The 22042-nt window shown below is 45.3% G+C and overlaps 1 protein-coding gene across 6 annotated transcripts in view; it reads right to left on the bottom strand.

Annotated features, from left to right (window-relative positions):
- The window catches only part of GARNL3 (GTPase activating Rap/RanGAP domain like 3), a 144642-nt gene that overhangs the window by 70408 nt on the left and 52192 nt on the right, over window positions 1-22042 (bottom strand). For all 6 annotated transcript variants that reach the window (XM_081803634.1, XM_081803638.1, XM_081803633.1 and 3 more), the window contains one exon: window positions 11677-11751. In XM_081803634.1, the coding sequence (XP_081659760.1) occupies window positions 11677-11751 (75 nt within the window). The remainder of the gene's footprint in view (window positions 1-11676; window positions 11752-22042) is intronic.

The raw sequence follows: 22042 nt of genomic DNA, 5'->3' as shown, positions 1-22042 counted from the left end.
CTGCTTGTGCTCCCTCTCTCGCTGTCTCTCTCTGTCAAATAAATAAAATCTTTAGAAGTAAATAAATAAATAAAATAAAATTGAGCATGACTCATTCTGGGTTTGTGTGATGTTGCCCACGATGAGGTTCAGGTCATGCGTACCCGGTCAGAATGCTACACAAGTGGTGCTTGTCCTTCTCAGATTATCAGACATCAAGACATCCATCTGTTCCTCACTGGTGATGTTAATGTTGATCCCCTGTTCAAGATGTTGCCTCTTAGTTTTGACCTTTTGGTGTGACTCAAGAAGAGCCATAATGGGATTTTGTTCCCAGGAGAATTTCTGGATGTTTCATTGTCAACAGTATTCACTTTATAATCATAAACCACTGGCAGTGCCGATCCATAGTGCACTATGCCACGGGGCAACATGCAGCTGTGGCATGACCTTGGGGTTCACCAACCAGCCTCAGGCATCAGCTGGCCAGACACAGGTGGGGTCCAGCTCAGGTATCTGGCCTTCGCCAGTCAGATGCCACTGCATCTTGGTGCCATTGTCCCAAGGCCCGAGATCCTAGACACCATCAGCAGAGCCTGGAGAGGAGACTCTGAAGGAACCAGGCCACTTAGGCCTCTGGAGGTTCCCAGACTTGCATGGCACAGCACCAGGTCTTAGCTCTGTGCTTCTAGGTTTGTTAAAATATCACCCTGGGTCCATTCTAGACCTCCCCCTCAGGATCTCTGTGGGTGGGGCCCTAGAATCTGTAGTTTCACAAGCATCCCAGGGGACTCTGAGGAACACTAAACTTTGAGAAGCAATGCTCTATGCCAGGGGTTCTAAAAGAATCCAGGGAGGGCATGAACTTGGGTGAAGCAAAAAGAAAAAAAAAATCATTATTTCCCTAACTTCAAACTAAAATGTAGTGTTTCTTGGGGCACCTGGTTGGCTCAGTCGGTAGAGCATGGGATTCCTGATCTCAGGGTTGTAAGTCTGAGCCCTACACTGGGTGCAGAGATTACTTAAAAATAAAATCTTAAAAATAAATGTTTCTTTCAATTACAAATGTATGCAAAACAACAACAACAACAACAAAACAACAAAACCCAAAAAACTACAGTAGAACAGCCCTGGGAACCATGTCTCTCTCTCTCTCTCTCTCTCTCACACACACACACACACACACAAATCACAGATATTTTCACAACTCACTATAGTGGCTGCAGATATCTTGAATGCTGTTTACAATCCTGACTGTTCAAAACTGCAATAGCTATAAGCCCTGCTGCTGGATTTGTTGCTTAATGTACTGATAAAAAAAGGAGGTATATTACTGTATCATGAATTAGGTTTAAAAAATCAGTCTGATAACTACTTCTTTTCTTTTTTTAGACAGAGTGTGCAGAGGTGGGGGAGGGAGGGAGAGAATCGTAAGCAGGCTCCCCGCTGAGCAGGGAGCCCGATGCAGGACTCGATCCCACAACCCTGAGATCATGACCTGAGCTGAAATCAAGGGTCAGATGCTTAACTGACTGAGCCACCCAGGTGCCCCTTGGATAACTAATTCAACACAACTGTTTTCCTTTGTAATCCTATGTATTTTGTTTTGTGCACTCAAAAATATTCTGAGAAGGGGTCTACAGGCTTCACAGATTGCCAAGGGGGTCAAAGGACATAAAAGCTGACCCCCATACTCTAGATCTTCTGCCTTCTTCCCTCCCAGAGGTCTGAACACTAGCAACCGCAGGACGGAATAACATCGGAGGAGCGTCTCACAGAGACGGCACTCTGGCCAGTGGCATGCCCCAAATCTCTATCAAGTACAAAGTGTCAATTATGAGGTTTTTCTTAAATGATCAAAAAGCTACCTACTTAACGTCTGCCTTCACTGAATCCTTAACTAAAATGGGGGGGACCCCAACACCAAAAAAGTTGTGAGTCTCGCAGAGTGAGACACTTCCTGTCCCTTGTTAAAATCACATATGATGAGGTGTAAAGACAAGAACATACGCAGGAACTGACAAAGAAAGGAGACTAAAGCAAAGAAAAAACAAAAAGCACCCTCTCTGCCCAAGACCAGACGTGCCAGAACGACTCCAAAAATGAGCTTCTGATGGGAAGTACCAGAAGCGGACAGAAAAGGGCACAAATCTTGAGTGAACAGTAAATGATTTTTTAAAATATGTAGACACCCTTGGAACCACTCCCTGGATCAAGACAGAAAACATTTTCAGCACCCCAGAAGGCTCCTTCACTCACCTGCCCAGTGAGTACCCAGTCATACTCTGAAAGGTAACCATTACCCTGACTTCTATCACCACGATTCCTTTTACTTGCTCTTGAACTTCATAGAAATGAAATCATATAGTGTGTATCCGTCCTTCGGCACCACGTCTGTGACGTTCATCTCATCCATGTTGGGGATGTAACAAGTTCACTCTCTCCCACTGCCATGTACCTAGTCCCCAGTATGAACACCACAGTGTATGTATCCATCCTCCAGCTGATGGACATATGGGCTGTTTCCAGTTTGGAGTCGTTAAGAATAAAGTCACATGAACAGTCCTGTGTCTGTCTTTGGTGGACATAAGCACTCACTGATGTTGGGTATACATCCTGGGACCAGAGGAGGCAGACGTTCAGTTTTAGTAGACACTGCCAAACTTCCAAAGGGGACGCACCAACTTACACTATTAGCAAGATGTGGAGAGCTCTAGTTGCTCCCTGTCCTCTGACCAGCTCTTAGTGTCTCGGGCATTTTCCTTTTAGCGGTTCTGGGGTGGGCATAGCAGTGCCTAACTGTGGCTTTAATTTTGCAGTACATCTTAAGTCTTTTAAGTATGACCTATTTTACAGAGGATTTCAGAGATATAGAAACTTTGTCTACAACATTTAAGGTGACTGAGACACCAGGAACACTTCATTTCTTTGACATCAACAAGCAAGTTTGGAGGAAATATTCTGATGGGCATATTTGCCAAACAACTAAAGATTAACACTGCAAGTGCTCACAGTTATTTTATGTCCTTTTAGATAAACGTTCGCCAAAAGGTGTTATGAAGAGAACATTTTTCTATGCTGCAGACATGCCTGAACATGCCCATAGTGTTAAATGAGTCCTGAGACTAAGAAATCCTGAATCATTCCTGCAACAAATTCCAAAGCCCACAAAAGCTTCTTGTTGCCTTCATTGTCTTTATTTTTTTTTTTTTAAGATTTTATTTATTTGAGGGACCCTGGGTGGCTCAGTTGGTTAAGCGTCTGCCTTCGGCTCGGGTCATGATCCTCCTGGGATTGAGCCCCGCCATCAGGCTCCTTGCTCAGTGGGGAGCCTACTTCTCCCCCTGCCTGCTGCCTCCCCTGCTTGTGCGCTCTCTCTCTCTCTGACAAATAAATGAATAAAATCTTTAAAAAAAAAAAAAAGATTTATTTGAGAGAGAGAGTGTGAGAGTGGGGAGGAGCAGAGGGGGAGAAGCAGACTCCCTGCTGAACGTGGAGCCTGAGATCACAACCTGAGCCAAAACCAAGAGTGGGACGCTTAACCGACTGAGGCACCCAGGCGCCCCTTCACCATCTTTTTAATTTAATTTAATTTAATTTAATTTAATTTAATTTAGTTACCCCATTTATACTTGTGGGATGTGAAGGAGGAGGACTGAGCAAATCTGGCCAGGATATTTTGAGGAGAATGTAATCAAAATCCACATATAACACCCTCATTTTATCTGAATGTTTGTTAGTGTTCAACTTAAGCAGGGGATCTGCACCATACACTTGGACTACAGATGAGACCCCTAGTTTTATAGAACACCTGGGAGTTTTCATAGTCTTTTCCAGAGCGAGCTCAAGTAATGAGAGAATGCATTTAAACGGACTTGACTTTAGTTTCTAGGTTTAAATTGCTGAGAGAATGCTGGCAGTAAGGAAGATGGATTAAAAAAAAAACAAAACACTAAAAACTTTTGAACTGCAAATGCAAATAAATATAAGCTGGTTGAAAAAAGTGAAACCACACACAAAGTAAAATTCCTGTCTCTTCCCATCCTCCATGCCCCTGTGCGCACCCTTTTCCTCTGATAACCATTCTACCAGGTTGGTGTGGATAGTCTCAGACCTTTGTATGCATTTACAAAGGTGTGTTTGCTGTATACATATATGCTATATACATATATACGTTCACATCCCTGTCCACATATCATACACATTCATCACACACACGTATATGTGTATACACAAAGGATTTGTTATCCATATACACACAGAATTTGTTTTCATAAATGGGATGCTAGTGGAGCTATTACACTGAAACTTGATTTTTTCCACTAAAGAAAGTATCTTAGGGGGCGCCTGGCTGGCGCAGTTGGAAGAGCATGTGACTCTTGATCTTGGGGTCGTGAGTTCGAGCCCCATGGTGGATGTAGAGATTACTTAAATAAATAAAACTTAAAAAAAAAAAAAAAAAAGAAAATATCTTGGAAGTATTTTATGTCAGTACATTTAGACCTACCTTGTTCTTTTTAGCGACTATGCATATTTTTAGAAAAATTAAACACCATAGTTGAGTAGAGATATGTAAACTACATAAACGGCATAAAAGGACCTGCCGTGCAAAGTCAAGGTTCTCCGACTGCTTTCCTGACCTGCCATTTCCATTCTCTCGAAACAATTACTGCTTAATTCTTATGTATCCTTTTGGAAACTTACTTGCACACTGACAAACTTATTTACCTTTTTGTCTGTTTGTTTGTTAAGGAAACAGGATGATATATACTAATCATTCTGGAACTTGCTTTTAGGTCTAACTGTATCTTAAACATTTTTCTGTGGTATTACATACACTACTGCCTCATTCCTTCTAATAGCTACTAAGCATTCCACTGTATAAATGTATCATAATTTATGTAATTTGTGTAATTATTCCTTTACTGATGGAAACTGAAGTTGTTTCCAGGTGGGTTTTTTTTTTTTTCTATTTTAAGTAACATTACAAATAGGAGGGGGAGACGAACCATGAGACGATGGACTCTGAAAAACAAACTGAGGGTTCTGGGAGGGGGGGTGGGAGGATGGGTTAGCCTGGTGATGGGTATTAAAGAGGGCACGTTCTGCATGGAGCACTGGGTGTTATATGCAAACAATGAATCATGGAACACTGCATCAAAAACTAATGATGTAATGTATGGTGATTAACATAACATAATAATAAGAAAAAATAAATAACATTACAATACACATCCTAGTAGTAGAACTACTGGCCAAATGGTGTGCGCATTTTTAATTATTGCTAATTGCCCTCGCAAAAGATTGTACTCGTTTACATATCCCCCAACAATGTATAAGAGAATCCTCTCACACGAAGGAAGATTGATTTATAAAAAGCTGAAAGATTGTCCCTCTGCTCCACAATATACTAATTGATACATACAAGTGAGCTGTAAGGGAGGTCTCCAGTGATCCACCCGGGGGTCACACTCATTTTAATTAATAATCTGAATGAGCACACAGATGGCAGGGGAAGCACATTTGAAGGTAATATAAAGCTTCTCAGTGGGTTAGCTAATAGGACAGGTGACAGAATGAAGATGTCAAAAAAAACACAAAACTCTTGACAATTAGCAATTATGGACATACTAATGAGATTAAATTTAGCATGGACAATGGAAAATCCTACATTTGGGGATGAATCCAAATTGCACAAGTACAGGATGGGGAAGGCCAGGTGCTACAAAGCAGGAATTTGCAACCATTTTACCCATCAGGAAACTGAGGCTTGGAGAAATTGAGTCATCACTGGTAAGTGATAGAGTGAGGTCTGAACACAAGTTTGTTTGACTCCAAAATTGTCTCCACCACACCATGAGGAAGACCGGGGTGAGAGGGGGAGCATATCGAAGGTTCATAATGAATCACTGGCTTCATAAAAAGAGATTGTGCCTGGCAAGGAAGGGGACGAGCCTACTCCACCCTGTGGCTGTGTGGGGTGCACCTGGAGCCCCGAATTCAGTTCTGACCACTTCAGCCTAACATTAACAACCTCACATGTGGCCCAGGAGCAGCAGTGAGGATGACGATGGGTGAAACGGTGTCCACGTCTTAGGAGAAGAGCCACAGATGTCCTGGAATGTTTGAGGCCCATTATGAAGAGGGCTAAGCCTTACAGAAAATGTAAATAGAAACTCTGAGTGGAAAATAGAGACAGATGAATTCTGTCCAATAAAAAGAACCTGGGGATTTCCTGAGTGATGAGGGTGACCGGAGCGCTTTTTGTTCTAATGAGGTGCCTCTTGCTGGGTCTCTCCAGAGCTTCAGGATGAGGCTGCTTGCTAGAAAGACCAAGCCTTGATCAGAAGCTTGCACCTTTCAGCCCCACGGTGAGCCCTGTGGGAGAGGAGGGACTGCGGACTGATTCAATGATCAACGGCCAATGATTTGATCAGTCATGCTCATGTGGTGAAACCCCTTCACGGTGGAGTTCAGGGAGCTTCCAACTGGGTGAAAACATTAACGTGCTGGGAGGGCGGTCCTCTTAGCTGGGGCATGGAAGCTCTGTGCCCGCCCTCGCCCCCCAATACCTTGCTCTGTGCATCTCTCCCGTTTGGCTGTTCTGAGTTGTATCCTTTGTAATAAACTGGGGATAGTAAGTGAAATGCTTTCCTAAGTTCTAGGAGTCATTTTAAGCAAATTATTGAGCCTGAGGAGGGGGGATGACATTGTAGCCAAGTGGGACAGAAGTGTGGGTGACCTGGGGACTTGATACTTGTGACTGGTGTCTGAAATGAGGGCAGTCTTGGGGGGCTAACTCTGGTAGTTAGTGTCAGAACTGAACTGAATTGTAGGCTATTCACCTAGTGTCTGGAGGAAAACAACCTATCAAGGAGGAAGCAAGTTTCCCATTCCTGCAGAAATGTTCAAGCAGGGACCAATGAGCTGACTGTGGCGAAGTTGGTGCAGGGACTCTTGCCTGGGGTGGGGGACTGGCCTAGATGAACTCTCAGGCAGTGAGAAACAGCTGATGGATGGGCACTGATCTGCAAACTTCTTACGGCTCAGTGATGAAGTGTACAGCAGCGGAGAAGCATTTAGGAACTTTTACTAGCATTTTGACATTACTGTGTCACCAAAGTCATGCTCAGGAGGTTCATTTCTTTAAACAGAGTCCAGACCTACCTGGGTATTACTCAGTTTGGTGGGTGGGGCGACACATGAAGGGGGTGCTGCAGACTGGTCACGCATAGTAGGACCACACTGAGTTCTGCAACAGATCGGAAATTAAAAAGCGGGTCCTTTACCACCAGTGGCCTGAGAAGCACTGCTCAGAGGCCTCAGGCTCACTGTGACATCCCTGGTGAAGCCCTGCTTGACCATCCCAGCTAAAAAGGGCTCTTCCTCTTCCTTTGCGCCAGGCCCCCGTCTGTTCTCCCCACGGTACTTACCAACACTTGCTATCCACCATGTATCGTGTTACCCGTTTATATTGACTGCTCCCCCTGCCAGTCTGTGAGGCCACCAGCACAGGAAGCTCAGCAATCTTACCCACCCCTACATCACCAGTGCACAGACTACCTGGCACCGAGAAAGGATCCGAAAAATGAGGGCTGAATGAATGACATGACTTGTTATGTGATAAAGCACTCCTGATACAACTTTTGTTTTTGGTAATGGTGGGCTAGGTTATTCCACCAACCCTCCCATGGCAAAAACTAAAACTGCTGAAATATTAAAAGCACCTCCTTAAAAGCCCTTGGCGTGCTCACAAGATAGTCCGGAATTACCAGCCCAAACAGAGGCAAGTGGGAACCCAGAGAGGTAAGAGGACCTTGGACATCTTTTTTAGCTTGAGGGTATTTGTCAATCTGGGCAAAACTAAACTTGGGTTTTGGTGGCCTCATGGGACCAGAGAGCAGAGCATCAAGCCCCCAGAGCCGCTGAAGCAGGTCAGTCTAATAGGAGACCCACCCCACATTAAGCTGGGAACCCAAAGGGCTACCCGTTCAAGGAAAAGGTGACCCAGAAGAGACCCCCTGTAACCCAAAGGCTACAGGGAAGGTTGTCAGTGCTGAGGAGAGCTGAGCGAGGAGTGCTCTGAGGTGCTGTGCCCACAAGCCAGGCTTCACGTACACCTGCAGCTCTGTTCTGCATCACTGGGGTGGTTTGGGAAGTCTCATGCTGGGAATTTAGTTTTCAGTGTCTGGCAAAAGAAAATGCAAACCCTCCCTTCGATTCTGACATCCATTCCAATATGTGTTTTCTCCCCACATCACCCCTCTGACACCAGCTGGGTGTTCTGAAATTCAACTCTGTTCTGATACCGTCTACCTGGAGACAGCCTTGGATCCCACAGGTGAAGGGCTCAGTCCTACCTGTGCTTCTGACCAAACAGCCATAGATTGGAGGTTCCAATGACCCCCTCCTTGGGTTCCATTAATTTGCTAGAGTGGCTCACAGGACTCAAGAGAAGCATTTTACTAACTAGATTACCGGATTAACTATTAACTAGATTCATTATAAAAGGATATAACTCAGGAAAAGATGCACAGGGCAAAGCATAGGGAAGGGTGTGGAGAGCTTCCATGCCCTCTGGGCATGCCACTCCCCTGAAATCTCCCCGTGTCCCCCAGCCCAGAAGCTCTCTGAACCCCGTCCTTTGGGTTTTTATGGAGACTTCACTGATTGATTAAATCATCGATTAAATCGTGTTTTATTAAATCACTGTCCATAGGCAACTGAACTCAATCTTCAGCCCTTCTCTTCTCCCCAGGGTTGGAGGTCAGAGGTGGGACTGAAAGTTCTAACCCTGTAATTGTATGGGAGGTTCCTCTGGTGACCAGCCCCCACCCCTAGGGGCTTTCCAAAAGTCACTTCATTAACATGACAAAAGACACGTAGATCACTCTCCACACTTAAGGAAATTCACAGGTTTGGGCAGCTCTGTGTCAGGAACTGAGAAAAAGACCAAATATACATTTCTTATTTTAAATCATGATATAACACTCCCTACCAAAAGGAGACTCAACCTGGGCCTCCCATTAATCCGAAAAATTCCTTTTCAAGAACAACACCAGCACACTGTTAGGCGGCCACGAACACAGGGACACACAGTAGGCTACTACCCCATGAGCACAGGCCAGGAGAAAAATCACACAACAGAGAGCCCCAGCAACGTCACACAGTGGAATGATCTGTCACAGATGGTAAAACCATTATATTGACTGTGTGTAAAGAAAGCAAGGCAAATTCGACATTGTCTTCAACCGAACAGTATATATAAGTGACTGAGCCACCTTGAACTAGGCAAGGCTTCTTAGAAACGACGTGAAAAGCTAGGTAGACGAGACATCATTACATTTAAAAACGTCTGTGCTTCAAAGGACACAATCAAGGAAGTGAAAAAGCAATCTGCAGAATGGGGGAGAATTTTTGCAAATCACGGATCTGATTAGGGTCTAGGATCCGTACTGTATAAAGAACACTTAAAATGCTATAAGAAAAGAGAAATAACCCAGTAATGAAATTACTTTGCAACCTGTTTCTTCGTGCATTTGAAAAATTTTAAGCAGCTACAAATATTGTCCCTTCTAGTGCACGGATGACTTTTTGTTTTGTTTTGTTTTTTCAGAATTTTTAAAACTTTAATACATAGTGCACGGATGACTTTAACGGACTCCGAGCAAGCCAGCTTGGTTTCCCTCTGAGTCTCACGTGCACTCGGGTCTTTTATCAGGGTGTGCATTAACACTGGCCGCAGGCTTTTAGCTGAAGACCATCAATATAAGACACAGCCACAGTGCTCCAGCTGAGCACTCACGCTTGGTGGCTCTGGTAGAAACAAAATTGAAAACAGTATTTGAGCCTTGATATCGTATTTCCCAGAGAGGCAATCTGAGACAGGACTGTGTTTTGGACACAAGAGACCGCAGTGATTTGTGAAATCAATAACTCCACCAAATGGCTTCAAAGATGTTAAGTGAACTGTCTGTGGTCACTCTGCTAGTGAGTTGTGGACTCACCATCTGAACCCAGGCAGTCTGACTCTAGAGCCACTCCTGTCCATGATCCTCCAGAGGCGATTTCTAATCCCTGACCGGGTCCAAAACGTGTCCTTTGGCATGGGGCAGGGCCAGGGGACACAGCCAGGTGAGGAGTGTTTGGGGATCCTAGGACCACATTTATGTCTTTCTTAGGAAGTGTGGATTGCCTCTGGACACTGGTTCCGGCAGGCGGCAGAGCTCTGCTTACATGGGGTGGGGGAAGTCTAGTACAGTTTGCTCATTTCAGGCTGGGCTAAGGTTTTGCAAAAATTTTGGGAGCACAAGGATGTCTTGAGGTACAGCAACCCCTGGGGTCTCTGGCACTTAAGGTTCCCAAAGTAGAAACTCAGCATGGTAGCTGCTAGCTTTCTGAGCACTGGGAAATGAGGACTCAGGGTTTCCGCTCCGGGCTTAGCTCCTGGCACACAGCAGGCTACCTGAGTCTGTGGTACTAAGACCATCTTGTTTCAGGAGCTGGGCCATTTGCGGAGGGCTGTTTCCAAGCTTCAGAAGCAAATTCCCCTGGGAGTTCCTGCCTCTGTGTGGGTCAGTTGACATCACTGTGGACAAGATGTATGTGGGCACCTATTCAGGAGTCCAGCCTAAGATGGGACGGCCTCCTTGTACCTCACGGAGCACTGGTGAAGGCCAGAGCTGAAGATAAGAAATAACGTCCCAAATGCCGTGGCCTTTCAAGTTAAATGCATAGCCCTTCACCAAGAATTTGATCAAGGAGGTGGTCGGGAAAGCAAGGCTGGCAATATAGCTTGGTTATGTTAACAACCCCACCATCATCACGAGTACAGCTTTACAAGCTTGGCTCACTGACTCTTTTAATAATACAGAGACACTATCCATTTTATAGATGAAGAAACCGAGGCTCAGAAAGGCTCGGTTACTTCCCCAGGGTCATATAGCTAGGAGATGGGGGAGCGAAAACTTGAACCCAGGCTTGTCTGACTCCAAAGCTGGGGTGGGAGGTGCTTAAGCACTCTGACGGCCTACCTCTCAGGGAGGTAGCAAAGATGGAAAACACTGGGGCTCACACCACCCTCTGCAGTTTTGGGGGTAGACCTCAAGGGGTGGAGTGGGCAGTGGAAGTCTGAAGAAGAATCACAAGCAAGGTGAGTCCCTGTGGCCAGCAGCAAGAAAGACCAGGAGACCCCAGAAAGAGGGCTTGGGCCCAAGGATGGGGGACAGACACCTTTCCTGGTGTCTTCCCTGAATAAAGATGACATTTGGTAATTGTAGTAACTTTTGCATCTCTCTCCTAGACCCTGTGTTGCTCACAGGGCAATGCTGAGCTGACCAGCTTGGCAAAGGGGGAGAGCTGGGCTTCTGGGGCTACCCACAAAGGTGACCTGGCTGTGAATTCTTCTTCGGTCCCACTGCTGGCAGACCACCTTAATGTCCCTGGCTTTATTATAGATCTTTTAAAGGGTATGCATCACCCTATTAATAGTACCTTCCATACAGAGAATAATGGCATTTTCCCTTCACGCCTGCTTCAAGCGAAGCTCGGAAGAGCTCCATTGAGCCCTTCCCAGGCTGCATTTAGGCAAGTGTTCTGCGGTAATGAGCATCACCAACTGTTCACTGCTGTAACCCAGGTGCTATAATCATGTGCTTGGTGACAATACCGGGGTGGGGTGGGGTGGGGCTTCCTTACCTCATCTGAAGAGCCATTTTCCACTCTGAATCTTCCAGCCCTTTGGATGGCTCCATCGGCATCACTGGAAATAAGCTAGGGGACAAGAGAGCGCTCAGTTAGGTAGCTGGGTCGCCATGTGCAAAGCCTCTTCTGTCTGTCTGTATCTGTCCTACAAGTAAGCCAAATCCAACGACAGCTGGAGGGCCTAGCCTAGAAGCTAGTGGTCTTTCTGAAGCTCTGTCAGCCAAGCCCTCACACAGTTGGTCTCCACAGTCTGTAGGAAAGCTGAAGAGGGAGGACCCCCTAACTGGCAAGAGTAGGAAAACAAGAGCATCAAATCTAAATGTGAACATTTTCGATATAATTTAAATGTGAACATATTCCAATACTGAGAAATATCAAAGCGATGCTCCCTGGAAAAACAATCTTAATACACATCACATGTGGACAAGTGCAGCTCACAGATGGCAAAACTGGAAGCCAAGTCTCAAGTTCGGCCATCTTCACAGGAAAGCCTGAAAAACAATTAATGGCTGGCATGAACTCAAAACTCTACTAACATCACAGAAAGCTCTTGTACTTCATTCAGTTTTAAATGGTCTCCAAAAGGCCAATTAGCCCCTTCCAAGGCAGGCAGGCTCTATTTGAGCTCTGGCAACAGGATGCTTGCAAATAGACAGTCTTCAAGGAGCTCACTGGTAGGATGAGATGAGTGAGATCAGGGCTTGGCGCATCAGTCCTAAAATTATTGACTCGAGATTTAACTTATTTTCTCCCAAATCTCCTAGATTTCTCAGTAGCAACTTGGGAAAATGACATGTCTTTTTTTAACCTTTAAATCTACCCACGATTTGTAGCCACGATCTGCCAAGAATTTCCATTTCCCAGACTCATTAGAATGCACTTGCCCTGGGGAGGACACTTCTTACCTCTCAAGACTTACCTGGTAAAACAGATAACACGATTTCTTAAGAAAGATGGTTATCTCCTATTTTCACTCATGTTAAGAGATATGAAAGTGTGAAAATGGAAAAAAATAAGGGGAAACCCAACAAAAATTCCCAGGGAAAATTATTTGCAAAAGGCTGATAAATCTTTTCCACGCTAAATATAGAAATAATAGTATGTAATATTTATTGAGCACTTCTAGAAGCCACGTACTGTTCGGCTTTCACAAGCATTCTCTCATTTAACTCTCAAAATAGCAACACGGGTAGGTACCGTCATTGTTCTCATCTACCAATAAGGAAACTGAGGCAGAGGAAGGTAGAATAAGCAGCCATAGTCATATCCTAGTTAGTACCTGGGAGGCCTGGGATGTGAATGCAGGCAGCCAGATTTCAGAAACCCATCGTCCTCACCTACCCGCTGCCCCACCTCACCATCCTCCATGGAATAAAAATATTGTTCTGTGTATTTTTAGCTGTTTATGGCATTAGATTATTACACGCTCGATAAACCAAAGACAAGCAACAGAGGCTATGTGGTAAAGAATTTAACCCTGCCCAAGAGAGCTCTGGCCTTTGCCCTCGGCTGCTGAGAGGTCATCTCTAAGCCCTGGGAATGTCCAGCAGGAGTGTCTGTTTACCTGGGCTTTGAGTCACACAGGAGAATAACCTGACTTGTGGGCAGGGGGTGCTTTGGGTTACACGGTATCAGATCTACCTCTGGACACCAAGACTCAGGTGAGCTTTCCTGGTGTATATACCGTCACATATCATTGCCAGGATGGGTTATTGCTGTCCTTGAGCTCACCGGGAGAGGACAAGCCCACCAGGAGAGGACAACTGGGAAGCTCTGCATTTGGAACTCTCCTGAACTCTGTCCCATGTGTCTGTTGCCTTGGCTAATCTGAACCTGTATCCTTTTGCCGTAATAAACCATAAGCAAGCCTAGTAGCTTTCACTAGATTCTGTGAGTCCCCTTCTAGCAAATTATTGAACCTGAGCGCAGCCCTGGGGACCCCTGTACTCTGCAGTTAATGTCAGAAGTGAGGTCTGGTGGCCTGTCTCCTAGTTTAGAGAGGCCCATTCTCAAGTACAAGAGCAAGATGAATGTGAGTCTCCTGGGGTCATCGCCATTTTCATGGGGGAAGGATAGAGGACTCAGTGTCCGTTTCTTCTTTGCTTGTGAGCTTCTACTCACTGTCTGTTAAAATAGTAAAATAAAAGTTATAGCAAATAGGTTTCAAGTCAAGTGTTCTTGGTGTAGGCTGCCTCAAGGGCTTTGGGAAAAGTGTTCTGAGGTTACATCTGGAGAGAAAAGAGAGCTGCCATCAATTAATACACCTGCCACAGGTGAATAAAGAGACAGGGGGACATGTGCTCCCCTGAATTAGAGGTCTGTAGATACAGTCTTCACTCTAGCTAGTCTCAACCAGGACTCAAAGGCTTGGGAGGAGAGCTGACAGTCATTCACTGATTCGTTCATTCGTTCACCTAACAAAAGTAAAATGTCCACCACTATATTTCAGACACTGCCAGGCAGAGGCAATAATGCCCTTTGCTGTGGTGAGATTAGAACGAGAAATTAACTGCTTCTCTTGCTTAAAAGGTTCAGGAAGCAGAAAGGAAGAACACGTTTAATGATCTGATGGCTGGACGGAATTTGGCTCCCTCTGATCTGAAGCCCACAGGCACAGAACTTGGGCTTCAGGCTGACACGTTTGACGCTTGCACCTTTACCATCTCCGCCACCACGCTCTGCATCCATGTCACTGTCATCTTTCATCCGCATGACTGCACCTGCCTCCTAGCAGGTCAAGGCACCCGTCCACCATCTCCAGCCCAATCTGCACACCGCCGGGCAATTTCGGCAAACTACAAATCCAGCTGTCCCACAGTCCCACCTCCGTCCCAGCACCCTGGTCCTTCCCACCAGAGGACAGGCGCGCAGAGCACTCCTTTGCCCGGATGGCCCTCTCCCATCTTCCCCTAAAGAGCTCCTCCTCATCCTCCACATTCACTGCCAGACCTCACTGCCTGGGGAAAATGACCCCAACAAGTGCTGGAGCACTCCTGCGAGTTGTGATTTACATTTCTTTGTGTGATGATGTGATTCATGCCGGTTCTCCTCCTGTGCTCCCCTGCGCCCCAATGATAAGCCCCACGGAGACAGTCACGGCTTGTTTTTCTCACCACCGCATCCCCAGAGCGAAGCACCCTGTCTGACACGTATAGATGTCCACTACACACTCACCAAGTAAGAAATACGTGACTAGATGAAGGCCAAATTCCTCCTGAAATGACCACAGGAACATAAAACTGGGGGTAAGATCTATGCCAGTCCTGGAAACCGGATGTTCATGACTCACACAAGAAATTTCAAGGAAATTCTACCGGGTCTATCATAAAGGAACGACCAGCGTGAAGGACAGGCCAAATAACCCGAGTCACCACGTGCAAGGGAAAGCCAGGCCGCTGGTGACGGAATCGGACCCAGCACGTCCAGCCAGCAGCCAGGACACCTGCCGGCAGGGCCCGCCTGAGGTTAGCGAGGGTGTAGGTGGGCAGGTGACTCACTGGTCACGCTGGCAGAGTGACTTGGTGCCAGCTGGCCGAATGGCAGTCCCAGGGCTCCCCCTCACAGCCGGTTCGGGCAGCCGGCTATGTAAAGCAGAAGGTGCCACGCTGCCCAGGGCCCCGGGGAGGACGGGTACACCAGCCGATGGGAAAGGAGACAGTGCTCCAGGGAACTTAGGGATGAGAAAAATAAAACTGCAGGAAAAAAAATCCTTCTAATGCAGCAGAGAAGCTGTTTCTGTCAATAATTTTCTATTATTCCTCATACTCGTGATCTGGCCAATTAAAACTATAGAAAATCGAAACTCTCCCCTTTGTTGGAAGATCCGACTCAGGAATGAAATAATGTCTACTAGCACCTATCTAAATGTCCAATACCACATAACCTAGAAGCCCCCTGCCCCGGCAGAGTTCTGGCTGTCACCAACATACACTCTTGCCATCCCCTACAGGGATGGGATGCCCTGGACACATGGCCAGACTAATTTCCCTTAAGGTGGCTGTTTGACTTAATTCTCTCCACTTGAAGATGGGTCCAAGTCCCAGGTGGCACGTGGGGAGCTAGGGCCTTTAGGAGGGGAGATGCCTCAATTTTTCCTCTAGAAGATACCAAAAAGAACAATGAACAAAACAGGAAAGCAAGGGGGAAGTAATCAATAAAAGATCAGAGCAGAAATTACAGATTTAAAAAGACAGTGCAATCAGTAAACACTTCCAAGAAATCACCAGCAAGTCTGATTTTAAAAAGCAAAGAACAAACATGAATATAGAGTGATAATAAGGAAAACATAACTGCTAAGAAGAAAGAGATTTTTTTAAAGCATGACAGAATGCTACTTGAGATGATACAAGCATTATCAGAACCTTCCATGAAATGGACATTTCCCAGGAAAATACACATAATGAAAACTGGTTTCGGAAGAGAAAGAAACCTGAAGTACCAGTAACTGCTTGTAGAAATGGGGCAGTAGTGAGACACCGGGCGCACAGAGCAACAGCAACCCCCCCCTGCCGCCCCCCCGCCCAGCTCACTCACGGGGAGGCGGCAGAGCCTCCCTCAAAGAAGAGAGTAGCAGAATCCTTTTGCATTTGTTTTGATGCAGAAGTTCAGGGACAGGGTGTTAACATATGCATAACATCAGTAATACTAAGAAAAGAGGGCAGGATTTTTTTATTTTCCTTTATCTTGTCTGACATCTCTGATTCGGTCATACCCCAAAGGAAGGGCCATGTTGAGGAAGACTGTGAGAGTGAGAGTGAGAGAGAGAGAGAGAGAGAGAGAGAGAGAGAGAGAGGGGAGGCAAACCAAATGATCGTTTGACTCGTGAGGGATTCCTTCAGAGTTCCTGCACTGTCCCATGCCGTAGCCATGAGCCCCATTTAAATTTTATGTTACTTACAATAAAATTAAAAAAAAAAAATTCAGTTCCTCAGTAGCTGACATTCAGGTGCTCAATGCTGTCATGGGGCTACTCAGCTGGACAGTCCAAATCACATATTTCCACAGACACAGGAAGTGCTGTCGGGCAGGACTGTGAAGACTGGACTCAGAGGCCATTCTGGGTGACCGGGATCACATCGGTTTCTCAGGCAGAAACTCCTGAGAGTTAGTTACATACACTAAAAACAGTGGAAATTCATGGAAATTTCACATCTTGAGTAAAGGCTTTGGTCCAAACTCAGCCAGAGTGTAACGGATTCATTTAACACTAAGCTGTGTTCAATGTATTAGATGTTTTATTTCTGGAAAAAAGTACTATCCAAGCAATTATATCCAGTTGTGTGATTTAACAAATTAATTTAAAAGAAAAAAAAACCAGGAAGCATAAAATGTTATTCATTAGTTACTGTAAATAAGAGTTTTATTCGTTTAATATTATAAGCAATTAAGTGAGACTACTTCCTAAGTTAATGTGAATACGTAATTTTTCAAAAACAAAAGGCTTTCTCTTTCTACTTAGTTGCTTTGTTTCTTTGCGCTGGTGTCTGTTTCCATTCTAAAGCAGTGCTAGGATTCCCTGTGGCCTCTGTTATCATGTACTCTACAGAGGTCACATTCAGGTGTATAAATCACAGAAACAGTATTTTAACCTAGAAAAAAATCTCTCAAAATGTTAATATAAAGTACATCTTAAAAAATAATATTTCCAATTTCTACCCCCTCCCCTCTCCATCTCTTTTCTTTTTTTTTTTTTTTAAAGATTTTATTTATTTATTTGAGAGAGAGAGAATGAGAGAGAGCACATGAGAGGGGGGAGGGTCAGAGGGAGAAGCAGACTCCCCGCAGAGCAGGGAGCCCGATGCGGGACTCGATCCCGGGACTCCAGGATCACGACCTGAGCCGAAGGCAGTTGCCCAACCAACTGAGCCACCCAGGCGCCCTCCATCTCTTTTCTTTACAATGAGTGGTTCTGAGTGTGGGTTTTGGCACACAACTGCTCAGGTTCAAATCTCAGCTCTATACTTATTAGTTGTGTGACCTTGGGCAAATCACTTAATTTTTCCTCTCTAAATGTTGGCTTCTTTATCTCTCAGATAGGGACAATGATTGTAGCCACTTCCGGGCTCATGGAGAACATTCAATAATATAAAATATGTAATGAGCCTAGAACAGTGCCTGGACATAGGGAATGCTCAATAAATGTATACTAACACTAGTAACAAAATGATGAATATAAAATGCTCTGATTATTAGAGTTACTATGATTAAACTGTTTTTAATGCTGAATTTAAATGTTGGGAAGCTCTGCTTAAATATTTGTCTATCTAGCAAACGTTTGCAAGAACCTATTTTCCAGGCCCTGTACTAACTGCTGGAATTAGACAAATGCAGCATGATCGCTGCCCTGGAGGAGCCCAGAGCCTGGTGGGAGAGAAACAAACATATAAAGAGATAAATCACCACACAATCTGGTTAAATGCCATAACAGTAGCAAGAATGGGGTGCTGGGGGATGTTCAGAGGCTGGAGAGACCAACTCTGCCCGAGGGAAGTGGAGAAGCTTTCATTGCTGTAATGAAATTTATTCTGGAAGGTGTACAGGCCTTTGAGAAATGATTTCCAACAGAAGATTTTTTTTTAAACCACGAATACAAGTCAAGAAGACCCATCTGACGCTGTCTCTGCAAATCACGGACACACACCCATACCCACACAGACGCACACACCTGATTTCAAAACCACTGCTCAGAAGGGAAGAAAGTGTAAATGTTCCCATCAAAAACAATTGTTGAATCAGTATTTTGTACGCCTGAAACTAATATAACACTGTATGTTAACTATATTTCAGTAAAAAAAAGAAAAAAAGAAAGAAAGAAAAAGAGAAAAAAAAGGCTGGGGAGCCCGGGTCAATGGGCCTAAAGCTGGGTAGAATGAGCCATCCCTTGACTGGTGAGTGCGGCTCCGGGCCGTGTCCTGGTCACTTTTGGTGCACTTCCGCTGCCTGCAGGGAGAGGCAAGGAGTAGGGGTGAGGACCAGAGATGCTCTCTTTTCTCCCTCTCTCTATGTGATCCTCTTCTGCTTGGGCCAAGGGCCAGGGAAAAGCTTGGGGGCTGGAGCAGCTAGCGTGCTGGGCACCAGCATGCATGTCAGAACATCCGGGTTGGTTAGAAGGTCCTCCAGCCAGGATGATGGATGTTGACTGAAGGAAAACCACCGAGGCTTCAGATCCGGGCTCAGACTCTTTATTGCCATCATCATCCCTGGCCACCATCCTCAGCAAACGCAGCGTCTGTCACAATGATTTACCTGCTGTCTTGAGCTCATGTCCTCCGTTTTCTCAAATCGAATGACCTCATTTACTTCATGGCTTTGCTGCCCACTGCTAAAACCCTGCACATGCGCTCACCCTCACTGGCATGGCTCGGTCATCACACACCCAGCTTGCAACCCGCTTTGGTGTTTTATTTTTTTAAAGATTTTATTTATTTGAGAGAGAGAATGAGAGACAGAGAGCACGAGAGGGAAGAGGGTCAGAGGGAGAAGCAGACCCCCAGCTGAGCAGGGAGCCCGATGTGGGACTCGATCCCGGGACTCCAGGATCATGACCTGAGCGGAAGGCAGCCGCTTAACCAACTGAGCCACCCAGGCGCCCCCACTTTGGTGTCTTAGGTGTATGTTCTGGCTGGGGCCTGTGGTCAGTTATGTCAATGCTGCGCTTCCCAACACATGGGTCTCCTGTCCTGCCGACCTCTCCTCGTGCCCCCTGCATCAAGCCCCAGCTCTCAACCACCCACTACCAAGGACATTCTCCCTCTTTTCTTTCTGTGTTCAAACACACAATTAGCTCAGGCTAATTGACCCTGGCTAGACCTTCACGACCACTCCCTGATTCCTTCCTCTGTTCTTTTCTCACGTTCCATTACATCTCCCCCCTTGGCCCTGGCTTGTCAAGTCGCTCCAGATTCACCCTTTCTTCAAAGAGATGATGACCTCTCCACCTATTTTACTGAGAAACGTGAGGCCCGTCAGGATGAGTACCATCCTTTGACCCTCCACCTCAAAATGTATCTGTCTTTGTTTGCTCATAAAAATAATATCTGACTATCAGTCCCTGATGCTCAGCTTCCCCGTAAAATACTTCTGAAGATTCAGCACAAAAGAGGACAACTCATGAGTTCGAAGAAAGACTGCCCATCCTGTGGCCAAGATTTCAGGACATTTTCTACTCACTCTATGGCTAACGGAGAAGAACGGAGAAACACATTTGATCCCTGACTGTTGCCTGACCCAGAGCAAATCTGTGGTCAGCACAGGAAGCCGGAGGGCACTTTATTTGTCCTTCTGCGGTCTCACCTTGGCTGAGAGACATTGGGTCTATATTAAGAATGACAATAAGATATTGAGAGTCATCCTTACACTGCAGGGGTGCGCATTTTAAGGTAGCTGCCGCCACATTAGTGTCCCAGGTAGGGAGGGAGACAGGAGGAGTCCTGGAGTGGGGCTTCCTGGGGAGTACGTACAGTTTTGCCACAGTGCCCAAGGGTGACTGGGATGGGGAAGGATTCAACCTCGTGATAATCTCCATCGTATTCTTTAATCCACACAGATGCCATTTTCTCAAGCTTAGGTAAAGAGGTGAGCACACATTACTTTGATACTCCTCTTCCAACCAGACTGCTATCTGTCCCCCGCCCCCCAGCACCTGCTATACATATAAATTCTGGATCCACTGGTTCAGAGCAGCCAAAGCCGAGCATGGAGAACATCCTATCTCCCTCCAGCAGAGCTTTACAAGATAAACACCAGCTAGACACTGGACACCAATCAGGGGGTTCTGTACAACCACTGGCCATTCAGCTCGTCGGCTCAGAGAAGCTATGGCACCCAAAAGGACAATGAGAGCTGATGGCCAGTCATATCTTCTGTCTGTTGAAAAATACAAGGTCCAAATAGCTCTTTGTTTTTATTTGAAGATTTTGTTAAAAAACAAAAACAAAAACAAAACACCCCAACATGGAGCTATGGAAAAAAAAATACTACACAGATGGTCTTGAAAACTAGAAAGGAAAGCACACCGTGTTTTTACTCTGAAACCAAAATAAAATTTCAGAAAAGCAGTTGTTGTCCTCAATAAGACAGAAGACATGATCTTTGCAACAAGTGTATAAAGTTTTTGGAAGGGATTAAAAAAAGAGGACCAAAAAACGCAAACGCGGGATTAACATCCTCGTTGACAGGAAGCAAAATGTTCATTGTAGAAAACAGCAACAGTAAATATATTCTTTATTTAAGATGCTTCCCCACAAAGAAAAGGAACAAAATGAAACGAAAACAATGAGAAAGAAAAGACAGTTATAAAGGACAGAGAAAAAGACCTTTCTTACTATTGTGCGGGGGGAAAATGAGCAATAATCAAAGATACAGCAGAAGAGAATATTCATCTCTGACATAAATCCAGAGACTAAGAATCAAAGAGATGCAATGTTTTAGGCAAAATTAACGAAAAGAGAAACACACAGAGAAGTTACGGGAAACTTTAAAATAAAAGAGTAAAGAAGAAAATCTGAGAAAAATCCAGGTGGGAAAGGTCATCAAGAAAGAAAATAAACTGCCCCGGGCTTCTCTTCAGAACACTGTAAGGCAGAAGCTAACCACACTGGGTTGAATGCTGTCCCCTCAAATTTACGTCCATCTGGAATCTTAGAATGTGCCCTTATTTGCAAAGAGGGTCTTTGCAGATGTGATTGAGTCAATTAAGAGGAGGACATACTGGATTAGGGTGGGACCAAAACCCAATGGCTGGTGTCTTCACAAGAGACAAGAGAGGGGGGTGCAGACCCCGGGAGGCGGGGAAGAAGGCCTTGGAATGAGCCTGGAATGAGCCGGCTATAAGCCCCAAGGATGCCCAGGATTGCAGGCAGCCCCGGAGGCAGGAAGAAGCAAGGAAGCGTTTTTCCCTAGAACCTTCCGAGAAGGAGCATGGCCTGCCATCATGTTGATTTTGGACATCCAGTCTCCAGAATTGTGGGAGAATACATTTCTGTTGTTTTAAGCCATTCAGTTTGTGGCCATTTGTGACTGCAGGCCTATGAAATGAATAGTGTCAGATCAGAATTTGCCAAGTTTTAGGAGAAAAAGGTGATCATTTGGAAATTTTAGAACCAACCAAGTTATTCTTGTAGAAGCCATTACTCGAGAGTCTCAGATCTGTAACGACTGAGAACAGATACCTTCATATACTGCCTAAAAACTTACCTGGAACTCCAGGACAAGGACCCTGTGGTATTGGTTCTGGAGGTCCAGCCAATGGCATCAGACATGAGGGAGAAAAGCATTTGGATAGGAAGAGAAAAAAGTTGTTTGTGGAAGAGCATCTACATCTTCGGAAAGATTAAACTTTGTTTTAAAGTAAAGATACTGA

The sequence above is a fragment of the Leptonychotes weddellii genome, chromosome 14, assembly GCF_054177405.1.
Source record: "Leptonychotes weddellii isolate Sample4059 chromosome 14, ASM5417740v2, whole genome shotgun sequence".
Classification (NCBI taxonomy): domain Eukaryota; kingdom Metazoa; phylum Chordata; class Mammalia; order Carnivora; family Phocidae; genus Leptonychotes; species Leptonychotes weddellii.
Note: the sequence above shows the minus strand (reverse complement) of the source record. Positions and strands in the feature narration are given on the sequence as shown.